Here is a 19,504-nt window from a genome sequence, read left to right as displayed (position 1 = left end):
GAGTTTGTTCAAATTAATGAGGACCATATTGCTGATGAAATTTCTGGGTATTCAATTGGTAATAAAGTAGATGGACATATTTATGTTGAGCACAATGTGTTGGACATAACTGTGAAGGCAGATGTACCTAGTTTTGTAGATTTGGATGCAGGGTATGATGAGGAAGTAGAAATGGTTACTAGTGATGAAGTATAAAGGTTTAATGATAGTGAGGATGAAAGAACCACTGCACTTGCAGATGGGTTTGAAGAGATTGAAGTTGAAGCACCTGCTAATGGTACCAATAGAGTCACAGTTAACAACAAAACATTAAGGATCAGGAAGTGTGGTTCCAAAACACCTAAGAAAAAATCACCTAAGAAGATGAAGATGGTTGTACAGGAAGAAGTAGATGAAGAAATAGATGGAGATTACCTTAGTGAGGAGTTAGGTAGCTCAGACCCTGATGACTCAGATGACGAGACAATTAAATATGAGAAGTTTAGGAAGGAACAATTAAATAAGGATTTTAAGTTCAAGCTAGGTATGGAATTTAATTCTCTGGTGGAGTTTAAAGAAGCAATTATTGAGTGGAACGTATTGAATGGTTACCAAATTAAAATGCCAAAAAATGAAAGTTACAGGGTAAGGGTGGTGTGTAGGGACCAATGTGGGTATACTGTTTTATGTTCCAAAGTGGGTGACAGGAGGACTTTTCAGATAAAGACATTACATGGGCCCCACACATGTATTAAGGTGTTGGAAAATAAGAGTGCCAACTCAACATGGGTTGCTAAGAAACTTGTGCCAAAATTGCAAGTTAGCAACAAGATGACTGTAGAAGAGGTCTTTAATGAAATGTCTGTTAATCATGGTGTGGGTATTACCATGGACAGAGCATGGAGAGGAAGGAAGATTGCAAAGAAAATAATTGAGGATGATGCAGATAAGGAGTATGCAATGATATGGAGATATGCAGCTGAGTTGAAGAGAGTTTGTAGGGATAATAATGTAAAGATAAATGTTGATGGTCCATCTGCAACTATTCAACCAAGGTTTGGATCTTTTTATTTCTGTTTTGATGGGTGTAAGAAAGGGTTCACATCTGCTTGCAGACCCTTTGTTGGAGTTGATGGTTGCCACTTGAGAACAAGATATGGGGGCCAACTGTTGATTGCTGTAGGAAGAGACCCAAATGACCAGTACTTTCCCATAGCTTTTGGGATAGTTGAAACTGAATGCAAGGAAAGTTGGAAATGGTTCATGCAGTTGCTGATGGAAGATATAGGTCAAGATAAGAGATATGTGTTCATATCAGATCAACAAAAGGTATGTCTAGATCTATTCATGTTTCATCTATATATGTATCCATTGTTTCAGATCTAATCAGATCTATATCTATTTATTGTTTCAGATCTATTCAAATCTATATTTCATTGTGACCTGTGTATATATTTATTGTTATGCAGGGGTTGGTGTCAGTTTTTGATGAGATGTATGACAGTATTGATCATAGATTGTGCCTTAGACATTTGTATGCAAATTTCAAGAAGAAGTTTGGAGGAGGCAGTCAAATAAGAGATTTGATGATGGGAGCTGCAAAGGCCACTTACTATCAAGGATGGTTGGAAAAGATGAATGATTTGAAGAAGATAGATATGGGAGCTTGGGAATGGCTTATGGCTGTAGAACCAAAAAAATGGTGTAAGCATGCCTTTACCTTTTACTCTAAGTGTGATGTGCTGATGAACAACATATCTGAATCATTTAATGCCACAATATTATCTGCTAGAGATAAACCTATTATAACTATGGCTGAATGGATTAGACATTATCTAATGAGAAGGATGGCAGCATCTGCTACTAAACTTCAAAAGTGGCAACATAATGTGATGCCTATGCCTAGAAAGAGATTAGATAAAGAGATAACCTTAGCTGCTCATTGGACACCAACTTGGTCTGGAATAGGTGAACAATTTCAGGTTATACATTCATATAACCGTCAGCAATTTATTGTTGACATTGCAAAAAGGAGTTGCAGCTGTAACTTTTGGGAGTTAGTGGGAATACCATGTAGGCATGCTGTTGCTGCACTTGGTTATAGGAGGCAAAGGCCTGAATTGTATGTTGATGATTACTACTCTAGGAGTAAGTATGCCATGTGTTATAGTTTTGCAATTACTCCTATTAATGGTATGAATATGTGGCCTGAGGTAGAAGCTCCTGAACTTCTGCCTCCAAACTATAAGAATGGACCAGGAAGGCCTAGAAAGCTTAGGATCAGAGAGTTTGATGAAAATGGAGCTAGGATGAGAAGGCAAGGGGTGGCATATAGGTGCACAAAATGTGATAAATTTGGACACAATCAGAGGAGATGCAAGAGTGCTGTTCAGAATCCAGAGGCTGCAAAAAGGAAGGTACATTAATACATCTCAATATTGAATAATTAAACTTACTGATTATTGAATAATAATACATCTCATGATCTTAACTTGTGAATTTTTATGCCTGTTTATGTTGTAGAGGAAAACACCAAGGAGGAAGGCCACTTCAAAAGCAACTGTGCAAGAAGCTTCTCAACCAACAGGGCCTCATGGATCTGGTTCTCTGTTGGAACAAAATGTGTTTAACAATAAACCTTAAAGAGTTTTGATGATAACAAGGTATTAAAAATTGTAAATTGGATTAGCTAATATTTGTTCAAGTGTACAGGACCATAAGTATAAAGTTACATCATCATTGGTTCTGAATGAGCAAATAAAGAGCTATGGAAACAACAAAAATTTGAAGCTTGGACGCTCCTGAAGGCAACTTGCTCCTGAAGAAAAAGCGCTCCTGAAGTCAAGCTGCTCCTGAAGAAATAGCGCTCCTGAAGTAAGCTGCTCCTGAAGAATAGTGCTCCTGAAGACAAGAGGTCCAGAAGTCACATCATCAGAAGCTGCATCATCGGAAGCTGCAGAAGTCATCTCATCAGAAGCTGCATCATCAGAAGCTGCATCATCAGAAGCTGCCTCATCAGAAGTCATTTCACCAGAAGCTGAATATCAACTGGATTTGCAAAGAATCAAGAATTGAAGAATCATCAATGCAAAAGCTATCTATTGGATTCGAAAACACAAACAAAGGATTAGTGGAGCTTGCAACGGTCATTTCAAAGGTGTTTGAAGGTATGTGTTTGCAATTTGGACGAAAGCGTTGACATTGTACTTTGTACGAATTGTACAACCACGTTCTCCACTACTCTGTTTTGTGTCTGCACTTCAAGACAAGAAAACAGCTCCAGAATACGGTCTCGCCTGCATAGATGTTCCTTTGGATAAGGAATGGATTTCAAATTTGTTCTTCATAGGACAACAACCAAATCAGGCAAAAGATCATTGGTGAAAGATCAAGCTTCAACAACGACTCTTTGGTGTGCTGGCAATTTCACAACGTCTCTTTCACACCTCTATATAAAGGAGTGAAGACCTAGAGATTTGGTAATGCAAGAACGCTGAACGAAAGACTCACAAGATTTTCACAAGTACCAAACCTCTGCTGAAATTGTTCTGCATTCACTTAGAATTTCTGTGTCTCAAAGTCATATCTTAGAAATTCTTAAGTCCATTGAGTCTGTATCTGATTTGTATTGCGAGCACCTCTGATTGTATATCAAGTGTTCAACCTTAAACAATTTTCTGTGTAATTTTGTTTAGTTAGGAAGTCTCTTGCAGTTGTGCTTGAGCAGGAAGTCTCTTGCTTGTGTGCTTGAGCATTGGAAGTCTCTTGCTTGTGTGCTTGAGCATTGGAAGTCTCTTGCTTGTGTGCTTGAGCATTTGTAATCAGATATTACTCATAGTGAAATCTCCTTGGAAGTGCAAGGGGGACTGGACTACTTCCGGATTGTGGAAGGAACCAGTATAATTGCTTTGTGTCGTTCTTCTTCTCTCTCTCTGTTTTATTCCGCTGCATTTAGATTCTGATCATCACTTCAGAAGCTGTCTCACTTAGCTTCTGATCAGTGTATTCAGTTGTTTAGAGAAACGAAGAATTGTTAAAAACACAATTCAACCCCCCTTCTTGTGTTTTTTCTCACCTTCAATTGGTATCTAGAGCCCTGGTCTGTTGTGTATCACTTAACCGTGCAACAGTCAAAGATCTGAGAAAAACATGACTACTCCTCCTCCTGATGGTGATACTAGCTATAAAAATGTCTCACATGATTATAGTGATAGTAAGAAAACCAGTGTTGGAAAAGTTCCAAAGTTCAATGGAGATGCTGAAGAGTTCTCTTGGTGGAAGACCAATTTTTACAGTTACATCATGAGCCTAGATGAAGAATTGTGGGATATTCTGGAAGACGGCGTTGGTGGTTTAGTCCTTGATGAAGAAGGAGCTGCTGTGGATAGAAAGAAACATACTCCAGAACTGAGGAAACTTTACAAGAAGCATCATATTATCAGAGGAGCTCTTGTCACTGCCATACCCAAAGCAGAATACATGAAGATGAGTGACAAATCCACTGCTAAAGCTATGTTTGCTTCTCTCTGTTCAAATTATGAAGGGAGCAAGAAGGTCAAAGAAGCAAAGGCTCTCCTGCTTGTACATCAGTATGAGTTATTCAAAATGAAGGATGATGAAACTATTGAGGAGATGTACTCAAGGTTTCAAACCTTAGTTTCTGGTCTACAGATTCTAAAGAAGAGCTATGTTGCTTCTGATCATGTAAGCAAGATTCTCAGAAGCTTACCTGCCAGATGGAGACCGAAGGTGACTGCCATTGAGGAAGCTAAAGATTTAAACACTTTAAGTGTCGAAGATCTTGTTAGTTCTCTCAAAGTTCATGAGTTAAGTCTTAATGAACATGAGTCTACTAAGAAGAGTAAATCAATAGCTCTTCCATCCAAAGGCAAGTCATCAAAAGCTCTCAAAGTGGTTGAATCTGAAGAGGAAGAACAGTCAAGTTCAGATTCTGAACCAGATGCTGCAGAAATGGCCATGCTCTCAAACAGACTTCAATATCTGGCCAAGAAGAACAGAAAGTTTCTCTCCAGAAGGGGTAACTCCAGAAGCTCAAGGAAAGAAGATCAGAAGGGATGCTTCAACTGTAAGAAGCCAGGTCACTTCATTGCTGAATGCCCTGATCTTCAAAGAGAAAAGTCAAAGGACAAGTCAAAGAGGTCTACATTCAAACCAAGCAAATTCAAGAAGCAGATTAAGCAGAGTTTAATGGCAACCTGGGATGATTTGGGTAGTGAATCTGGATCTGATAAAGAGGAAGCTGATGAAGATGCAAAGGTAGCTGTTGGGTTGGTAGCAACAGCAACTTCAGAAGCTGGGTCAAATTCAGACTCAGAAGATGAAAATGAGGTATATTCCAAAATTCCCAGAGATGAACTTGTTGAGTCACTTAAAGAACTTCTTACACATTTTGAAGTAAGAACCAATGAGTTGAAGGATTTAAAAGAAAAATATGCTGATTTGGTACAACAGCAAAAATCAACTTTATTGGATCTGAAAGCTTCTGAACAAGGACTTAGGGGCTTTGACTTCATGTGTAAAACATATGAAGATCAGCTCAGGTTCTTATGTCAGAAGCTACAAGAAAAGTGTAATGAAAAACCTTTAAGTAACCATGAAATTGCTCTTGAAGATTTTATTATATCTGGCATTGACAGAAGCAGAGTGGCTTCTATGATTTATAGCATTTACAAGAACAATGGCAGAGGAATTGGCTTTCCAGAAGTGAAACTGGAGAAAACCAATCTAAAGTCTTGTTGTGAATGCATCAAGGAAGGTCTGAAAACATTCTTTGTACCAGAAGGGGCTGAGTTGGAAACTGTTGTTCAATCAGAACCTGAAGCTTCTAGTTCTAAGGCTAAGATTACTTCAAAGCCAAAGAACTCTAAGTCAAAGGCTATGATCAAATCTGATTCCAAAACTTCAAAGGTTAGGATCCTGAAAAGATCAGAACCTATTCCTCAGAGTCTGGTGAAACCAAAATCTGGGGTTCTGAAGTCTAAGTTTCAGAAGAAGACAGTTATTACTTCTGAAGTACCAAAACCTAAGGTGATGGTTAATCAGAAGCAATCCAACTCACAGCACAAGGTACAAGAAGTGAAGAGTAAAGCCTTATGTACTAACCTTCCAGGACCCATAGAGCAATGGGTACCTAAATCTAAAAATGTCAATGATGCAGGTATGTCTAAGAGCAGTGCCAAAGCAAAGATCATGGTACCTAGACAGTGGTTGCTCAAGACACATGACAGGAGACAAGTCCATGTTCCTCAGCCTAACAATGAAAGAGGGAGGAAATGTGAAATTTGGAGGCAACCAGTCAGGCAAGATCATAGGTACAGGAACTATTGGTAACTCCTCTACCTCGATTAATAATGTATGGTTGGTAGATGGTCTTGAACATAACCTTTTGAGCATTAGTCAATTTTGTGATAATGGTTATGATGTGTTTTTTGAAAAACCCAACTGTACAGTAATCAACAAGGAAGACAAATCCATTGTGTTCAAAGGAAAGAGAGTTGACAATGTCTATAAAATCAATTTTTCTGAACTGGCTGATCAGAAGGTGATTTGCCTACTATCAGTGAATGATAAGAAATGGATGTGGCACAGAAGGTTGGGACATGCTAACTGGAGGTTAATCTCTAAGCTTAGTAAGTTACAACTGGTGAAAGGGCTACCAGACATTGACTATCATTCAGATGCACTCTGTGGTGCATGTCAGAGAGGGAAAATTGTGAAATCATCTTTTAAAACAAAAGATATTGTTTCAACCTCAAGACCTTTAGAATTACTCCATATTGATTTATTTGGACCAGTAAGTACTGCATCCTTATATGGAAGTAGATATGGATTAGTCATTGTTGATGATTACAGCAGATGGACTTGGGTGAAATTCATAAAGAGTAAAGATGTTGCGTGTGATGTATTCAGTAGCTTCTGCACTCAAATTCAATCTGAAAAAGAATCAAAAATTTTGAAAGTCAGAAGTGATCATGGTGGAGAATTTGAAAATGAGCCATTTGAAGCTTTTTGTGAAAAACATGGAATTTTCCATGAATTCTCTTCTCCTAGAACACCACAACAAAATGGAGTTGTAGAGAGAAAGAATAGAACTTTACAAGAAATGGCCAGAACCATGATTCATGAAAACAATTTACCAAAACATTTTTGGGCAGAAGCAGTGAATACAGCATGCTATGTTCAAAACAGGATCTATATTAGACCTATTTTGGAGAAAACAGCATATGAACTCTTTAAAGGAAGAAAACCCAATATCTCTTACTTTCATCAATTTGGATGTACTTGTTACATTCTGAACAACAAGCTCTACCTAAAGAAATTTGATGCCAAGGCCCAAAGAGGAATCTTTTTAGGTTACTCTGAAAGGTCAAAGGCATACAGAGTGTATAATTCAGAAACACTCTGTGTTGAAGAATCTATGCACGTTAAATTTGATGACAAGGAGCTTGAAGATAAAACTTCAAAGCAGGGTGAAAGTTTTGCAGAGATACAGGTTCCTGAAGCTACTCCAGAACCTGATCAGATAGCTGAGTCTGAAGATAGTCCAGAAGCTGAACCCACATCAGAAGCGCAAGATGAAACTGCTTCTGATGAAGCACAAGATGGCTCACATCAAGAAGATCCTCCCAGAAACACATTCAAACACAAGTCTTCACATCCTGAGGAGCTAATCATTGGAAACAAAGATAGTCCAAGAAGAACAAGATCACATTTCAGACAAGAAGAGTCAATGATTGGACTAATCTCAATGATTGAACCTACAACAGTTGATGAAGCACTTTCAGATGATGGATGGATCCTAGCTATGCAAGAAGAGTTGAATCAATTTCAAAGAAATGATGTGTGGGATCTGGTACCCAAACCTCAGCACAAGAACATTATTGGAACAAAATGGGTATTCAGAAACAAGCTGAATGAGCAAGGTGAAGTAACAAGAAACAAAGCCAGACTTGTTGCACAAGGGTATAGTCAACAAGAAGGCATTGATTACACTGAAACGTTTGCTCCAGTTGCAAGATTGGAAGCAATCAGGTTACTTCTTTCCTATGCAGTTAATCATGGCATAATATTATTTCAGATGGATGTCAAGAGTGCATTTCTCAATGGTGTCATAGAAGAAGAAGTGTATGTTAAGCAACCTCCTGGATTTGAGGATATTAAATATCCTGACCATGTTTTTAAATTGAAGAAATCACTATATGGCTTGAAACAAGCTCCCAGAGCTTGGTATGATAGACTAAGTAATTTCTTAATCAAAAATGATTTTAAGAGAGGACAGGTTGACACTACACTCTTCAGAAGGACCCTTGGGAAAGATATTCTTGTTGTGCAAATATATGTTGATGATATAATATTTGGTTCTACTAATGCATCTCTTTGCAAGGAATTTTCTGAGTTAATGCAAGATGAATTTGAAATGAGCATGATGGGAGAGCTGAAGTTCTTCCTTGGCATTCAAATCAATCAATGCAAAGATGGAGTCTATGTTCATCAATCAAAGTACACAAAGGAGCTTCTGAAGAAGTTCAAACTTGAAGATTGTAAAGTGATGAACACTCCAATGCATCCTACGTGCAATCTGAGCAAAGAAGATGAAGGAACTAAAGTAGATCAGAAGCTGTATAGAGGTATGATTGGTTCTTTGTTATACCTCACTGCATCTAGGCCAGATATTTTATTCAGTGTATGCTTGTGTGCAAGATTCCAATCAGATCCTAGAGAATCTCATATGACTGCTGTCAAGAGAATCTTCAGGTATTTGAAAGGAACAACCAATCTTGGACTCCTTTATAGGAAATCCTTAGATTATAAGCTAATTGGATTCTGTGATGCTGATTATGCTGGTGATAGGATTGAAAGAAAGTCAACCAGTGGCAATTGTCAATTTCTGGGCGATAATCTTATATCCTGGGCTAGCAAAAGACAAACAACTATTGCTATGTCTACAGCAGAAGCAGAATACATTTCAGCTGCAAGTTGTTGTACACAACTACTTTGGATGAAACATCAGTTGGAAGATTATCAGATAACTGCTAACAGTATTCCCATTTATTGTGATAATACTGCTGCTATTTGTTTGTCTAAAAATCCAATTTTGCATTCAAGAGCGAAGCACATTGAAATCAAACACCATTTTATCAGAGATTATGTTCAAAAAGGAATTTTAGATATACAATTCATTGATACTGAAAATCAATGGGCTGATATATTTACTAAGCCTTTAACTGTTGAAAGATTTGATTTTATAAAGAAAAATTTGAACATGCACTTTGTATCTGATTAAATGCTTGCTTGCTCCTGAATAGGATTTTAGGTTCTGAAGTTAGTTCAGAAGCAGTAGTCCATCAGAAGCTCTTTATTGAGGTTCTGAGGAAAACTCGCTTCTGATGATGACGTCAGCATCTGAAGTCCAGAAGCTGGATTTATTGCTTCTGAATAGTTGAATTAGTGGAAACGTTGGAAGTTACCTTTTAAAAAAAAAAAAAAAAAAAAAAAAAATAACTTCTGGCCCACTAACTTGGTAGTTACTCTGTGAACTTCTTACGTGGCCTGTATGTGTTGGTGTATAACTAAAAGGGCAATGATGATTTAAAAAGCTTTGAAAGTACTTTTCACGCGCCCCCAATTTTGTCATTAATGTTATGTTTGTTTGTCTCTTTTGAATTGCAATCGTTTTACTTTTAACACTTTGTCAATTCACACACTACTCACTCACAACAAACACATTTGCTCTCAAATCTCTTGCGAAGTAAGCGCATTCTCTCAACCTTAGAACCCTAAAAATCTTCATCTTCTTCAAATCTTCGTCAATCATCAAATGGCATCATCAAGCTCAAAAGTTTCAGAATCTACATCAAACAAGCAAAGCGTATCAGAATTTGGGTCCATCTACAAAGAAAAGACTATGGATATTCCATGGGAATCCTTGATAGTCCAAATAGAGTCACCAGTGGATTTTACTTCACTCAAGAAGTACGAAGTAAACATGGAAGGTTTAATAGAAACACAGGAGCTGTCTGAGTATTTCAGAATGCTAAATGGGCCAACATATGTGAATTTGGTCAAGGAAGTTTGGTTAAAAGCTGAAGTGTACAATGAAAAGCCTGCAAAAGTTGTAAGCAAACAAGCTGGGTCAAAGAAAGGGAAAATGGTCATGGGTATGAATCCTACATCATTTGACAGCTTAGAAATAAGGTCTGAAGTGATGGGCATTCCTATAACCATCACTGAGGAAGTTATAGCTAAAGCTTGTAGAAGGCATGCAGAGGGAAGATTCCAAGAAATAGTCAGGAAGGAAGATGTCCTGCTACAAGGTTACTACAACACTCTTTTGGGTGGGAAGAAGGATGCAAAGCCTTCTGAAATGGAGATTCACAACAGGATGTTGGTGAAGTTCAGTAATGATTGCTTCTTTCAAAGAGCAGGAGGATCTGACCAACCCAACAATCAACAGAAGCTAGCAATTTACTTCATGGCTATTTTGGAAAAGATAAACTTCCCAAGATATGTAATGGATCATCTCTGCTGGGCCATAAACGAAAGCATTACAAGAGAAAGAAAACAAGTACCCTATGGAAGATTGCTGTCTGAAATCTTTCATCAAGGAAGGGTGCTGGAGTTCTTAAAAAGGACAAGGAGTGCTTCTGATAAATGTTTCAAAGTCTCTACTGCTGAAAGGACTATCAGTAGCAGGAGCTTACACTCTATGAAGTTCTTCAAAGAAGCCCCTAAAGATGAGAAGTGGTTAGAGATGACAACTGCTGAGACTGAGATAATCAGGGACTTTCCTCCCATCTTTAAAGAAAGCAACCCTGAAATCTTAGCCAATTTAGTTGCTGAGTACATCTTGGAGGAAGATGCAAGCACTCAGGATGAAGCTGCTCCTGTTAAAGTGAAGAAAGTTAAAAATGCTCCTGGAGCTGCTGCTGATAAGGTCAAGCAACTGAAAGTTGTTAAGAGAAAGAGAGGAAAGACTGAAACTGTCTACCATAAAGAGAAGTTGGATGAAGCTCTGGACGAGTTAGAGAAAGAAGAAGCTGATCCCAAGTTGAAGAAGAAGAAAGCTCCTCTTGAGTTGAAAAACTCTATGTTTGAAGTAACTCCAGTCATGGAAAGGATGGCTAAGGAATACGCTGCTAATAAGTTAGCAGATAGAATGGAGAAGAAGAAAATTAGGGCTGCTTCTATTCCCATAAAAAGAAGCAAGGACAGATCAGAGTCAGTCATCACAGAAGAGCATCTGAATAAAGCTCTTGATGGGATAAAGGCAAATGAGCACAAGAAGAAGGCATCTGAACTAATCTTCACTCCAATGGTTGAAGTAACTTCTGATATGGAGAAAGAAGCTGATGGGCAAGCTGTTCAGATGCTAGCTGAATTAAAAAGGAAAGAAGCTCAATACAATTTGGAGAGGGATCAAAGGCTCAAGGCTTCAGGTCTGGAGAATTGTGATGAATTTTTCAAGAAGAAGTCTGAAGAAGTCAAGGAAGTGGCTGTTAAAGCTTCAGAAGCGGTTCTGAAAGCACCTAGTACTATCACTTCTGAAGCTGGCCCTGCAGATCAGGTAATCCAGATTCCAGTCACCTCTATCCCCACTTCACCCTCTTCACCATCAGCACCTGAACCAATAGAAGACACTTCTGTCTTAGACAATCTTGCTCTCCACTACTCAGGTGAGTTACCCATAGACAAAGCCTCAGAAAAAGCCTCTGAAACAACTCCAGAAGCAGCTGCTTCTGAAAAAGTTGTTTCAGAAAACCCTCATCAACAAACACCTGAACCACAAAAACCCACAACACTCCCACAATCACCAATAGCCATCACTGACCCCCAACTCAACACTCAAACAACAACTTCACCACAACAACCACCATCTGAAACTGAATTTCAACCTTTACCTGAACACTCTCCTGAACCAACTTCCATGGATGTTGACATCTCTCTAGTCAATGTTCAAGCCTCAACCTCCACCACACACATTGATTCTGACCAGCCCTCATCTTCTAACACACAAACACACCTTACCATTCCAGTTCCTAACCCTATTCAAGACTTAGAAATCAGTGATTCTGATCTTGAAATCCTTGAACATCCACCCACAAACATCCTGGAATCTGGATATATCAATTCTGAGCTTCTGACAATCTTGAGTCAGATGCACAATCTGGTGGATCAAAGAAGGACGATTGATCTCACAGGTGCATATGAAGACTCCTGGGTATCTCTTCAGAACCGGGCAGCTGAGGTTATTGAAGAAATCAAGGCTAAATGCATCAGAGTCAAGCAAGCTTCAGTCAGAAGGCTAATGGAAAACCTGAATCAGAGTCTTAGAGTAAGAAGTTCTACACTGCTCTTGGCAAACCAGCCTTTCTTCTTTGAAACGGATTACTTGACCAGAGAAGCAAGGCTGTGTAAGCTTCTGAAGAAACAGATGGCACAGCAGCAGCAAGAAGCTAGAGAAAGGGAACAAGCTCTTCTTCAGAGGCAACAACAACTTGAAGAATTGTTGAAGAAGAAGATTGAAGAAATGGAAGAGATGAAGAAACAACAACAAACCAACCCTTAGTTGCACACCCTTGTGTTTTTTCTTTGTTTGTTGTTTGTTTTATTTTCTTAGTCCTTGCTTCTGAAATCATCTTGTCTTATTTCTTTTGCTTCTGAATGCTTACTGATTCTGACTGTTTAGCTGCTTCTGACAATTGAATATACATGATTTTTGCTCTGACTTATTTAGTTCATTTTCTTTTATACTCTCTCCTGTTTGAGTTTTTTCTCATATCTTTTTGTCTTTTATGCTTAAATTTATTCTAATTTTTTTTGATAATGACAAAAGGGGGAGTATATGTGACAAGTATTTAAAGGCTCTGAGCCCCATTAATGGCATTTGAAATTTTTGAAAAACTTCTATCTTTTTACCTTATTGGTATAAGCTATGAATGAACGAAGGAGTATCAAAATTCAAGTAAAGTTAATTGAACCATTCTTCTTATCTATAAGTAAATTCTTTCAATGATTCAATTTTGCTTTTAAGCTCTGATAATAATTATTGCGCAAAATGAATTTAATTAACCTGGATAGAACTTAGGGGGAGCTTACAAACCTCACCTTAAAGACTATCAGACTCAGGGGGAGTTGAGCTTACAAACCTCAGAACCCCAAAGTCAACTTGTTAATTAGATTAACAACAATTGATCAATTTTAAATACTTTTGTTTGTCATCATCAAAAAGGGGGAGATTGTTGGAACAAAATGTGTTTAACAATAAACCTTAAAGAGTTTTGATGATAACAAGGTATTAAAAATTGTAAATTGGATTAGCTAATATTTGTTCAAGTGTACAGGACCATAAGTATAAAGTTACATCATCATTGGTTCTGAATGAGCAAATAAAGAGCTATGGAAACAACAAAAATTTGAAGCTTGGACGCTCCTGAAGGCAACTTGCTCCTGAAGAAAAAGCGCTCCTGAAGTCAAGCTGCTCCTGAAGAAATAGCGCTCCTGAAGTAAGCTGCTCCTGAAGAATAGTGCTCCTGAAGACAAGAGGTCCAGAAGTCACATCATCAGAAGCTGCATCATCAGAAGCTGCAGAAGTCATCTCATCAGAAGCTGCATCATCAGAAGCTGCATCATCAGAAGCTGCCTCATCAGAAGTCATTTCACCAGAAGCTGAATATCAACTGGATTTGCAAAGAATCAAGAATTGAAGAATCATCAATGCAAAAGCTGTCTATTGGATTCGAAAACACAAACAAAGGATTAGTGGAGCTTGCAACGGTCATTTCAAAGGTGTTTGAAGGTATGTGTTTGCAATTTGGACGAAAGCGTTGACATTGTACTTTGTACGAATTGTACAACCACGTTCTCCACTACTCTGTTTTGTGTCTGCACTTCAAGACAAGAAAACAGCTCCAGAATACGGTCTCGCCTGCATAGATGTTCCTTTGGATAAGGAATGGATTTCAAATTTGTTCTTCATAGGACAACAACCAAATCAGGCAAAAGATCATTGGTGAAAGATCAAGCTTCAACAACGACTCTTTGGTGTGCTGGCAATTTCACAACGTCTCTTTCACACCTCTATATAAAGGAGTGAAGACCTAGAGATTTGGTAATGCAAGAACGCTGAACGAAAGACTCACAAGATTTTCACAAGTACCAAACCTCTGCTGAAATTGTTCTGCATTCACTTAGAATTTCTGTGTCTCAAAGTCATATCTTAGAAATTCTTAAGTCCATTGAGTCTGTATCTGATTTGTATTGCGAGCACCTCTGATTGTATATCAAGTGTTCAACCTTAAACAATTTTCTGTGTAATTTTGTTTAGTTAGGAAGTCTCTTGCAGTTGTGCTTGAGCAGGAAGTCTCTTGCTTGTGTGCTTGAGCATTGGAAGTCTCTTGCTTGTGTGCTTGAGCATTGGAAGTCTCTTGCTTGTGTGCTTGAGCATTTGTAATCAGATATTACTCATAGTGAAATCTCCTTGGAAGTGCAAGGGGGACTGGACTACTTCCGGATTGTGGAAGGAACCAGTATAATTGCTTTGTGTCGTTCTTCTTCTCTCTCTCTGTTTTATTCCGCTGCATTTAGATTCTGATCATCACTTCAGAAGCTGTCTCACTTAGCTTCTGATCAGTGTATTCAGTTGTTTAGAGAAACGAAGAATTGTTAAAAACACAATTCAACCCCCCTTCTTGTGTTTTTTCTCACCTTCATTCTCAACCAACAATGAACACTGAACCTGTTCAAGGACCATCAAGGCACATTGCAAAAGTTGTCTATCACAACAGTCACCCTCAACGTCCATTCAAGATACAAAAAATGGCAAGTTCTAATGCTACTAAAACTGTACCAGAAACAATTGTTACTGACTTTTATGATTCCCTGCCTGCATCACAGATAGATAGTGGCCTTGGGCCAGATGTATTTGAGGATCTGGATGACCATGTGTTAGCAGCAATCACTGATCAAATGTTTGAGGCAGCAGAAAACAAATTCAAGACTGTGAATGATGTGAAGAGTTTGAAGCAACAGAAAGTGAAGACCTTGGGGTTGCAGAAATCTATAAAACCTAAAAATTCTAGGAAGAGTTCTAGGCTGATGAAATTGAAGACCCAGGCAATCAAAGGTGCTGGTTCCAGTCTTGATCAACCTATGGTCATTGAAGAGTCTGAAGAGGGCACCTTGACTCAGGAGAATGATGATGTGCTACAAAGTGGGACATGTATGAATGTTTACCAAAACTGGTTATGAGAGGCTCCAATCCTGTTTGAACAACTGCTTTTGGTTTTATGCTTTTGTTTGTCTAAGTTCAGTTTAAGACTTATGCACTATAAGTGCTTTTGGTTGTATGCTTATGTTTGTCTAAGTTTAGTTTAACACTTATGCACTATAAGTGCTTTTGTTTGTATGCTTATGCTTGTCTAAGTTTAGTTTAAGACTTATGCACTATAAGTGCTTTTGTTGAAGTTACAGACATATGCACTATAAGTGCTTTTGGTTAATGTAATGACATATGCATATTAAGTGCTTTTCATTATTGCTTATGTTATGGCTTGTTTAGGATAATGCAAAGATTACTTCAAACATTATTTTTCATAGATTACTAAAGGAGTTACATTAGTTGCTGAGATAAACAAAAGCATAACTGCTGACATAATTCTTACTACATAATCATAACATTACAATGACTTAATTACATTAACTTGAAAACAACTGAGAACACAATCCAAGACACAGCTAGCGCAACAATGAGGCCTAAATTTTTCTTCTTCTCAGCTTCAAACTTCAATTTCAGTTTCTCATGCTTCTTTGCACTTATTTCTTTTCCATCTTCTTTTCCATTTTCTTTCACAAACTCTTTCCCAAAATCTTTGCCAAATTCTCTCAAAAACTCCATTGTCATTACACAGTTGTTGCAACCAGATTCAGACTTCAAACAACCTGGTTCGTAGTACCTTCCAGATCTTTTTAGAAATTCATCAAGTTCATCATCCCAAATGAACAGCTCACAACTATACTCAGCCTGCAATAAGTTTCAGGCTATAGGTTTAGCAAATATTACAAAACTCCATTGTTATTACACACACAAAATTCACATCTGCAGAAAACTAAAAAAATCACTTACACCCGAAAATCGGCATCTCCAAAACTTTCTCTTGGGATTTTCATCTGTGTTTGAAATCAACAGCTTCATAACCTTCTCACAACCGCAGATTGGTGGTCTGTTTCCACCATTGTTACTAATTGATGAAGTTCTGCTTCCACCCATGATAAACCCTAATTTCTAATTTCTTCAATTAATTAGGATAGAATAGATGATAATGAGGCAACGTTGGATAAGAAGAGATGGAACAAAGGTCACGATGGAGGAATGAAGAGATGGAGAAGAAGGCAGAAATTTCGATGGAGGAAGGAAGAAGATGGAGATAGATTGGGTGGAATACTTTTTATATACTTTCTTTTTTATTTAAATTTAATTACTTTAATCTAGGTGGAAATTAAAAAAATGAAAAAATAAAAATACCTAGTCAGCACGCCACGACACCATTTTTATCCAGTCAGCTGCTGACTGTTGGCTTCGGGGGGTAAACCAAAGAATCTTGAAATTACAAAAGTGGGAATCTACAAGTTTTTTTTTGGGGGGGGGGGGGGGGGGTTAACTCGTTGATTTTGTACTTGATAGAAAACTAGTAATTAATTACTCCACTCTTGCAACTTACTATAAACCTCATGAGTCTTGTTCTTAATCTCACTCAGCAATCCACGCTTAAGAGGTGCGCATTGGAGTAGAAGTATTAAACTAATCAACAATGCGTCCTCGTGAGGTTAGCTCAATTGATATGAACAATGCATAAAAATATGCAAGGTCCGGGGTTCAAACCCCGGCCACCACCAAAAAAAACTAATCAACAACGCATATTCCAATCACACATCAATTTTAACTTAGATCAAAATGTGATTCCTCAATCCTCAATTTTGAAAGTGTGCAACATATTACACACAAACTACATATCAAAAATCAAAAATCCTATAAAAAAAGTCGAAAGAACCAAACTAAGGATTGGAAGACTATACACTTCACAATGAATGCATTGGATCCACTACGGTGCCAGAAGTTTCTTGATTCCAAATTTCTGCTCAGAAGTCAACCTTGCTGGAAACTTGATATTAAATTTGATCCTAAGATTACCCTTCTTTGAAGGATCTTTTGGAATAGGCATACCTTCCTTTGGAATAACCTCTTCATAATTTGGATGAATCACATTGTTTATAGGAACATTCAGAACCCTGCCATCTAGTGTTGTGAGACGAACAGTGTAGCCTGTTAAAGCTTCTGCAAGTGATATCTTCTGTGTTGCAACCAAATCATTGCCATCTCTTGTAAATACACTATGTGGCTTCTCATCAATAACAAATATAAGATCTGCTGGTATCACATTTGGTTGCTCATTTCCTTTCTCAGGGAATGTGATTTTTGTACCCTTTTTCCACCCTGGCTTGACTTCAATTGTTAAGATTTCCTCCACTGGCATAGTTTTCCTGCAAAGAGATAAATAATTAGGCAAATTTAATTAGACCAGCAAAAATTCAGCCAAAATTGGGACTTATGACTCAGAGAATTGATGTTGAACTTCTGGTATAATACAACCCCACAAAAACAACTTGCAATTTAAAAATCGGACTGAATCAACCAAACCAATGCGTTGAACACAAAATCTACCGAAGGACTCGTTGTCTTGGTCCCTACCATACTGAACCAAATTCAACTGTTCAACTTTTGATCAAATAAAACAATGACACTCCTTGGATTAGGTGTGTCCAGTGTCGGACACGCGTCAGCGACACGACAACTATGATTACGCTAAATGCCAGTTTTTTAAATTATTATTGATGTCAGTGTATTAGTGTCCATGTCACGTCTGATGTCTGTGTTCGTGCTTCATCATCTAAATTATTGAAGTTAAGTCATCCTATGATGGAAGATCACATTTATGATATACATAAATACAATTAAGTTTATGATATACATAAATACAATTAAGTAATTGATATAACTCGTGTTCTAAATTATTTCAAAAAGCAGGATTCATCCATCAATCTCCTATCTGTATGTCTATCTTGATAATTAGATCCAACATATTTTGAGGAATCTAACAACCAACATATAGTGATGTAACAATAGAAAGTTATGCAAAGAATACTTACCCACTTGCATCAGCAATTTCCCTTGAAATCTTCATCTTTTTGGTAGTCCCTTTATAGAGTTCCTCAAGGCTACAAGGCAATCTATTTTCAATAGCAGCTGCCTTGCGAGGACCCTGTTGACGCAAAGGCCTACCTTCATCAAATGAAGAAAACATATGATCATCACCACCAAACATTCCACCAAAGGATCTGGCTCCACCTCTCATTCCATTCCCACCAGCCCCCATTCCTCCCATTCCCCCAAACGGGCTTGAATACCCGAAAAACTCTGCAAAGATATCGTTTGCGTTTCTTGGATTGAACCTAAACGTTGTTGGTCCATCTCCACTTTGGAAGAATGTAGCCCCACCAGCAGCATCTTGAGGTGGTGGTACTTGCCCTTTTAGCCCTTCTTCTCCATATTGATCATAAATTGCTTTCTTTTGTGGATCACTTAGAACCTTCATCAAAAAACCAAAACCAGTTAATATTCAGAATTTCTATGAAGAATTGGCACTTAGTAACAGAAGATTAAAGAAACTGTAATGTTACCTCATAGGCTTCAGATATCTCTTTGAATTTGGCCTCAGCGTCTTTCTTATTTGAGGGATTCTTATCAGGGTGCCACTTCATGGCAAGTTTTCGATAAGCCTTCTTCAACTCTTCTTCTGTGGCATTCTTGTCAACCTTCAAAATCTTGTAGTAGTCTACCCCCATGGTTTTCTTGCGTTGTGATGATTTTGCTGAATGGTTGTTGCGATAGTTTGAAAGGTTTTATCAGAAAAAAAAATTCGGTTTCGATGATTTGATTCAATGAATAAATAGGGTTAATAGAGAGAATAAAAAGGAGAAAGATTTTTCTGGAAGGTGTGTAATGAAGTCACGATACCAGAAGAGTGTAGAACTTTCGAGGCGTGCGAGAATATTTGGAAGAATTTTCTGGTAGCGATTCTGTTTTAAGATGCCACCTGTATTTCAATGGGCCCCATAGATGTTTTTTTCTCTTTCCTGTTTTCAGTTTAGAGAATTCTGACCATAATGCCAAATCAATCCAAATTTAAATTTATTTAAAAATAATTAAATATCTCTTCAAAAAATAAAATGATTAATTGGGTGCTATGTTAGTTTCATATTTTGATTGGTGCTAAATCGATTATTAAATTCAACCAAATTTTATTGATTTTATTAAAAAAAATCTCTGAGAAAACAAATCTATTGTGTTAAATCAATTTGAAGATGTCCTCGTGAGCTTAACTCAGTTGGTTGGAACAATGCATAAAATATGCAAGGTTCGAGGTTCAAACTCCGACCACTAAAAAAAATC

General features: G+C 37.7%; 3 protein-coding genes across 3 annotated transcripts; 1 reads left to right on the top strand and 2 right to left on the bottom strand.

Moving 5' to 3' along the window:
• The first annotated feature begins 1,448 nt into the window (after positions 1–1,448).
• Positions 1,449–15,246, top strand: LOC146943966 (uncharacterized). The gene is made up of 5 exons (XM_085747902.1): positions 1,449–2,396; positions 2,503–2,557; positions 2,909–3,035; positions 10,780–11,221; positions 14,893–15,246. Exons 1-5 carry the CDS (start codon positions 1,473–1,475, stop codon positions 15,244–15,246), a joined length of 1,902 nt encoding a protein of 633 aa, XP_085604028.1. The 5' UTR covers positions 1,449–1,472.
• Positions 15,247–15,644: 398 nt separating this feature from the next.
• LOC146943965 (uncharacterized) lies at positions 15,645–16,760 on the bottom strand. The gene is made up of 2 exons (XM_085742305.1): positions 16,121–16,760; positions 15,645–16,018 (listed from the first exon to the last, which is right to left on the bottom strand). The coding sequence occupies exons 1-2, from the start codon at positions 16,262–16,264 to the stop codon at positions 15,689–15,691; spliced, it is 474 nt and encodes a 157-aa protein (XP_085598431.1). The 5' UTR covers positions 16,265–16,760; the 3' UTR covers positions 15,645–15,688.
• A 154-nt stretch (positions 16,761–16,914) lies between these two features.
• Positions 16,915–18,995, bottom strand: LOC146943964 (uncharacterized). Its single transcript, XM_085742304.1, has 3 exons — positions 18,733–18,995; positions 18,202–18,641; positions 16,915–17,535 (listed from the first exon to the last, which is right to left on the bottom strand). Exons 1-3 carry the CDS (start codon positions 18,895–18,897, stop codon positions 17,097–17,099), a joined length of 1,044 nt encoding a protein of 347 aa, XP_085598430.1. The 5' UTR covers positions 18,898–18,995; the 3' UTR covers positions 16,915–17,096.
• Between the last annotated feature and the right edge of the window lie 509 nt (positions 18,996–19,504).

The sequence above is a fragment of the Medicago sativa genome, chromosome 2 (assembly GCF_051527215.1).
Source record: "Medicago sativa cultivar Bolivia chromosome 2, Bolivia_mono, whole genome shotgun sequence".
NCBI lineage: Eukaryota > Viridiplantae > Streptophyta > Magnoliopsida > Fabales > Fabaceae > Medicago > Medicago sativa.
This window is presented reverse-complemented; position numbering and strand designations above follow the sequence as displayed.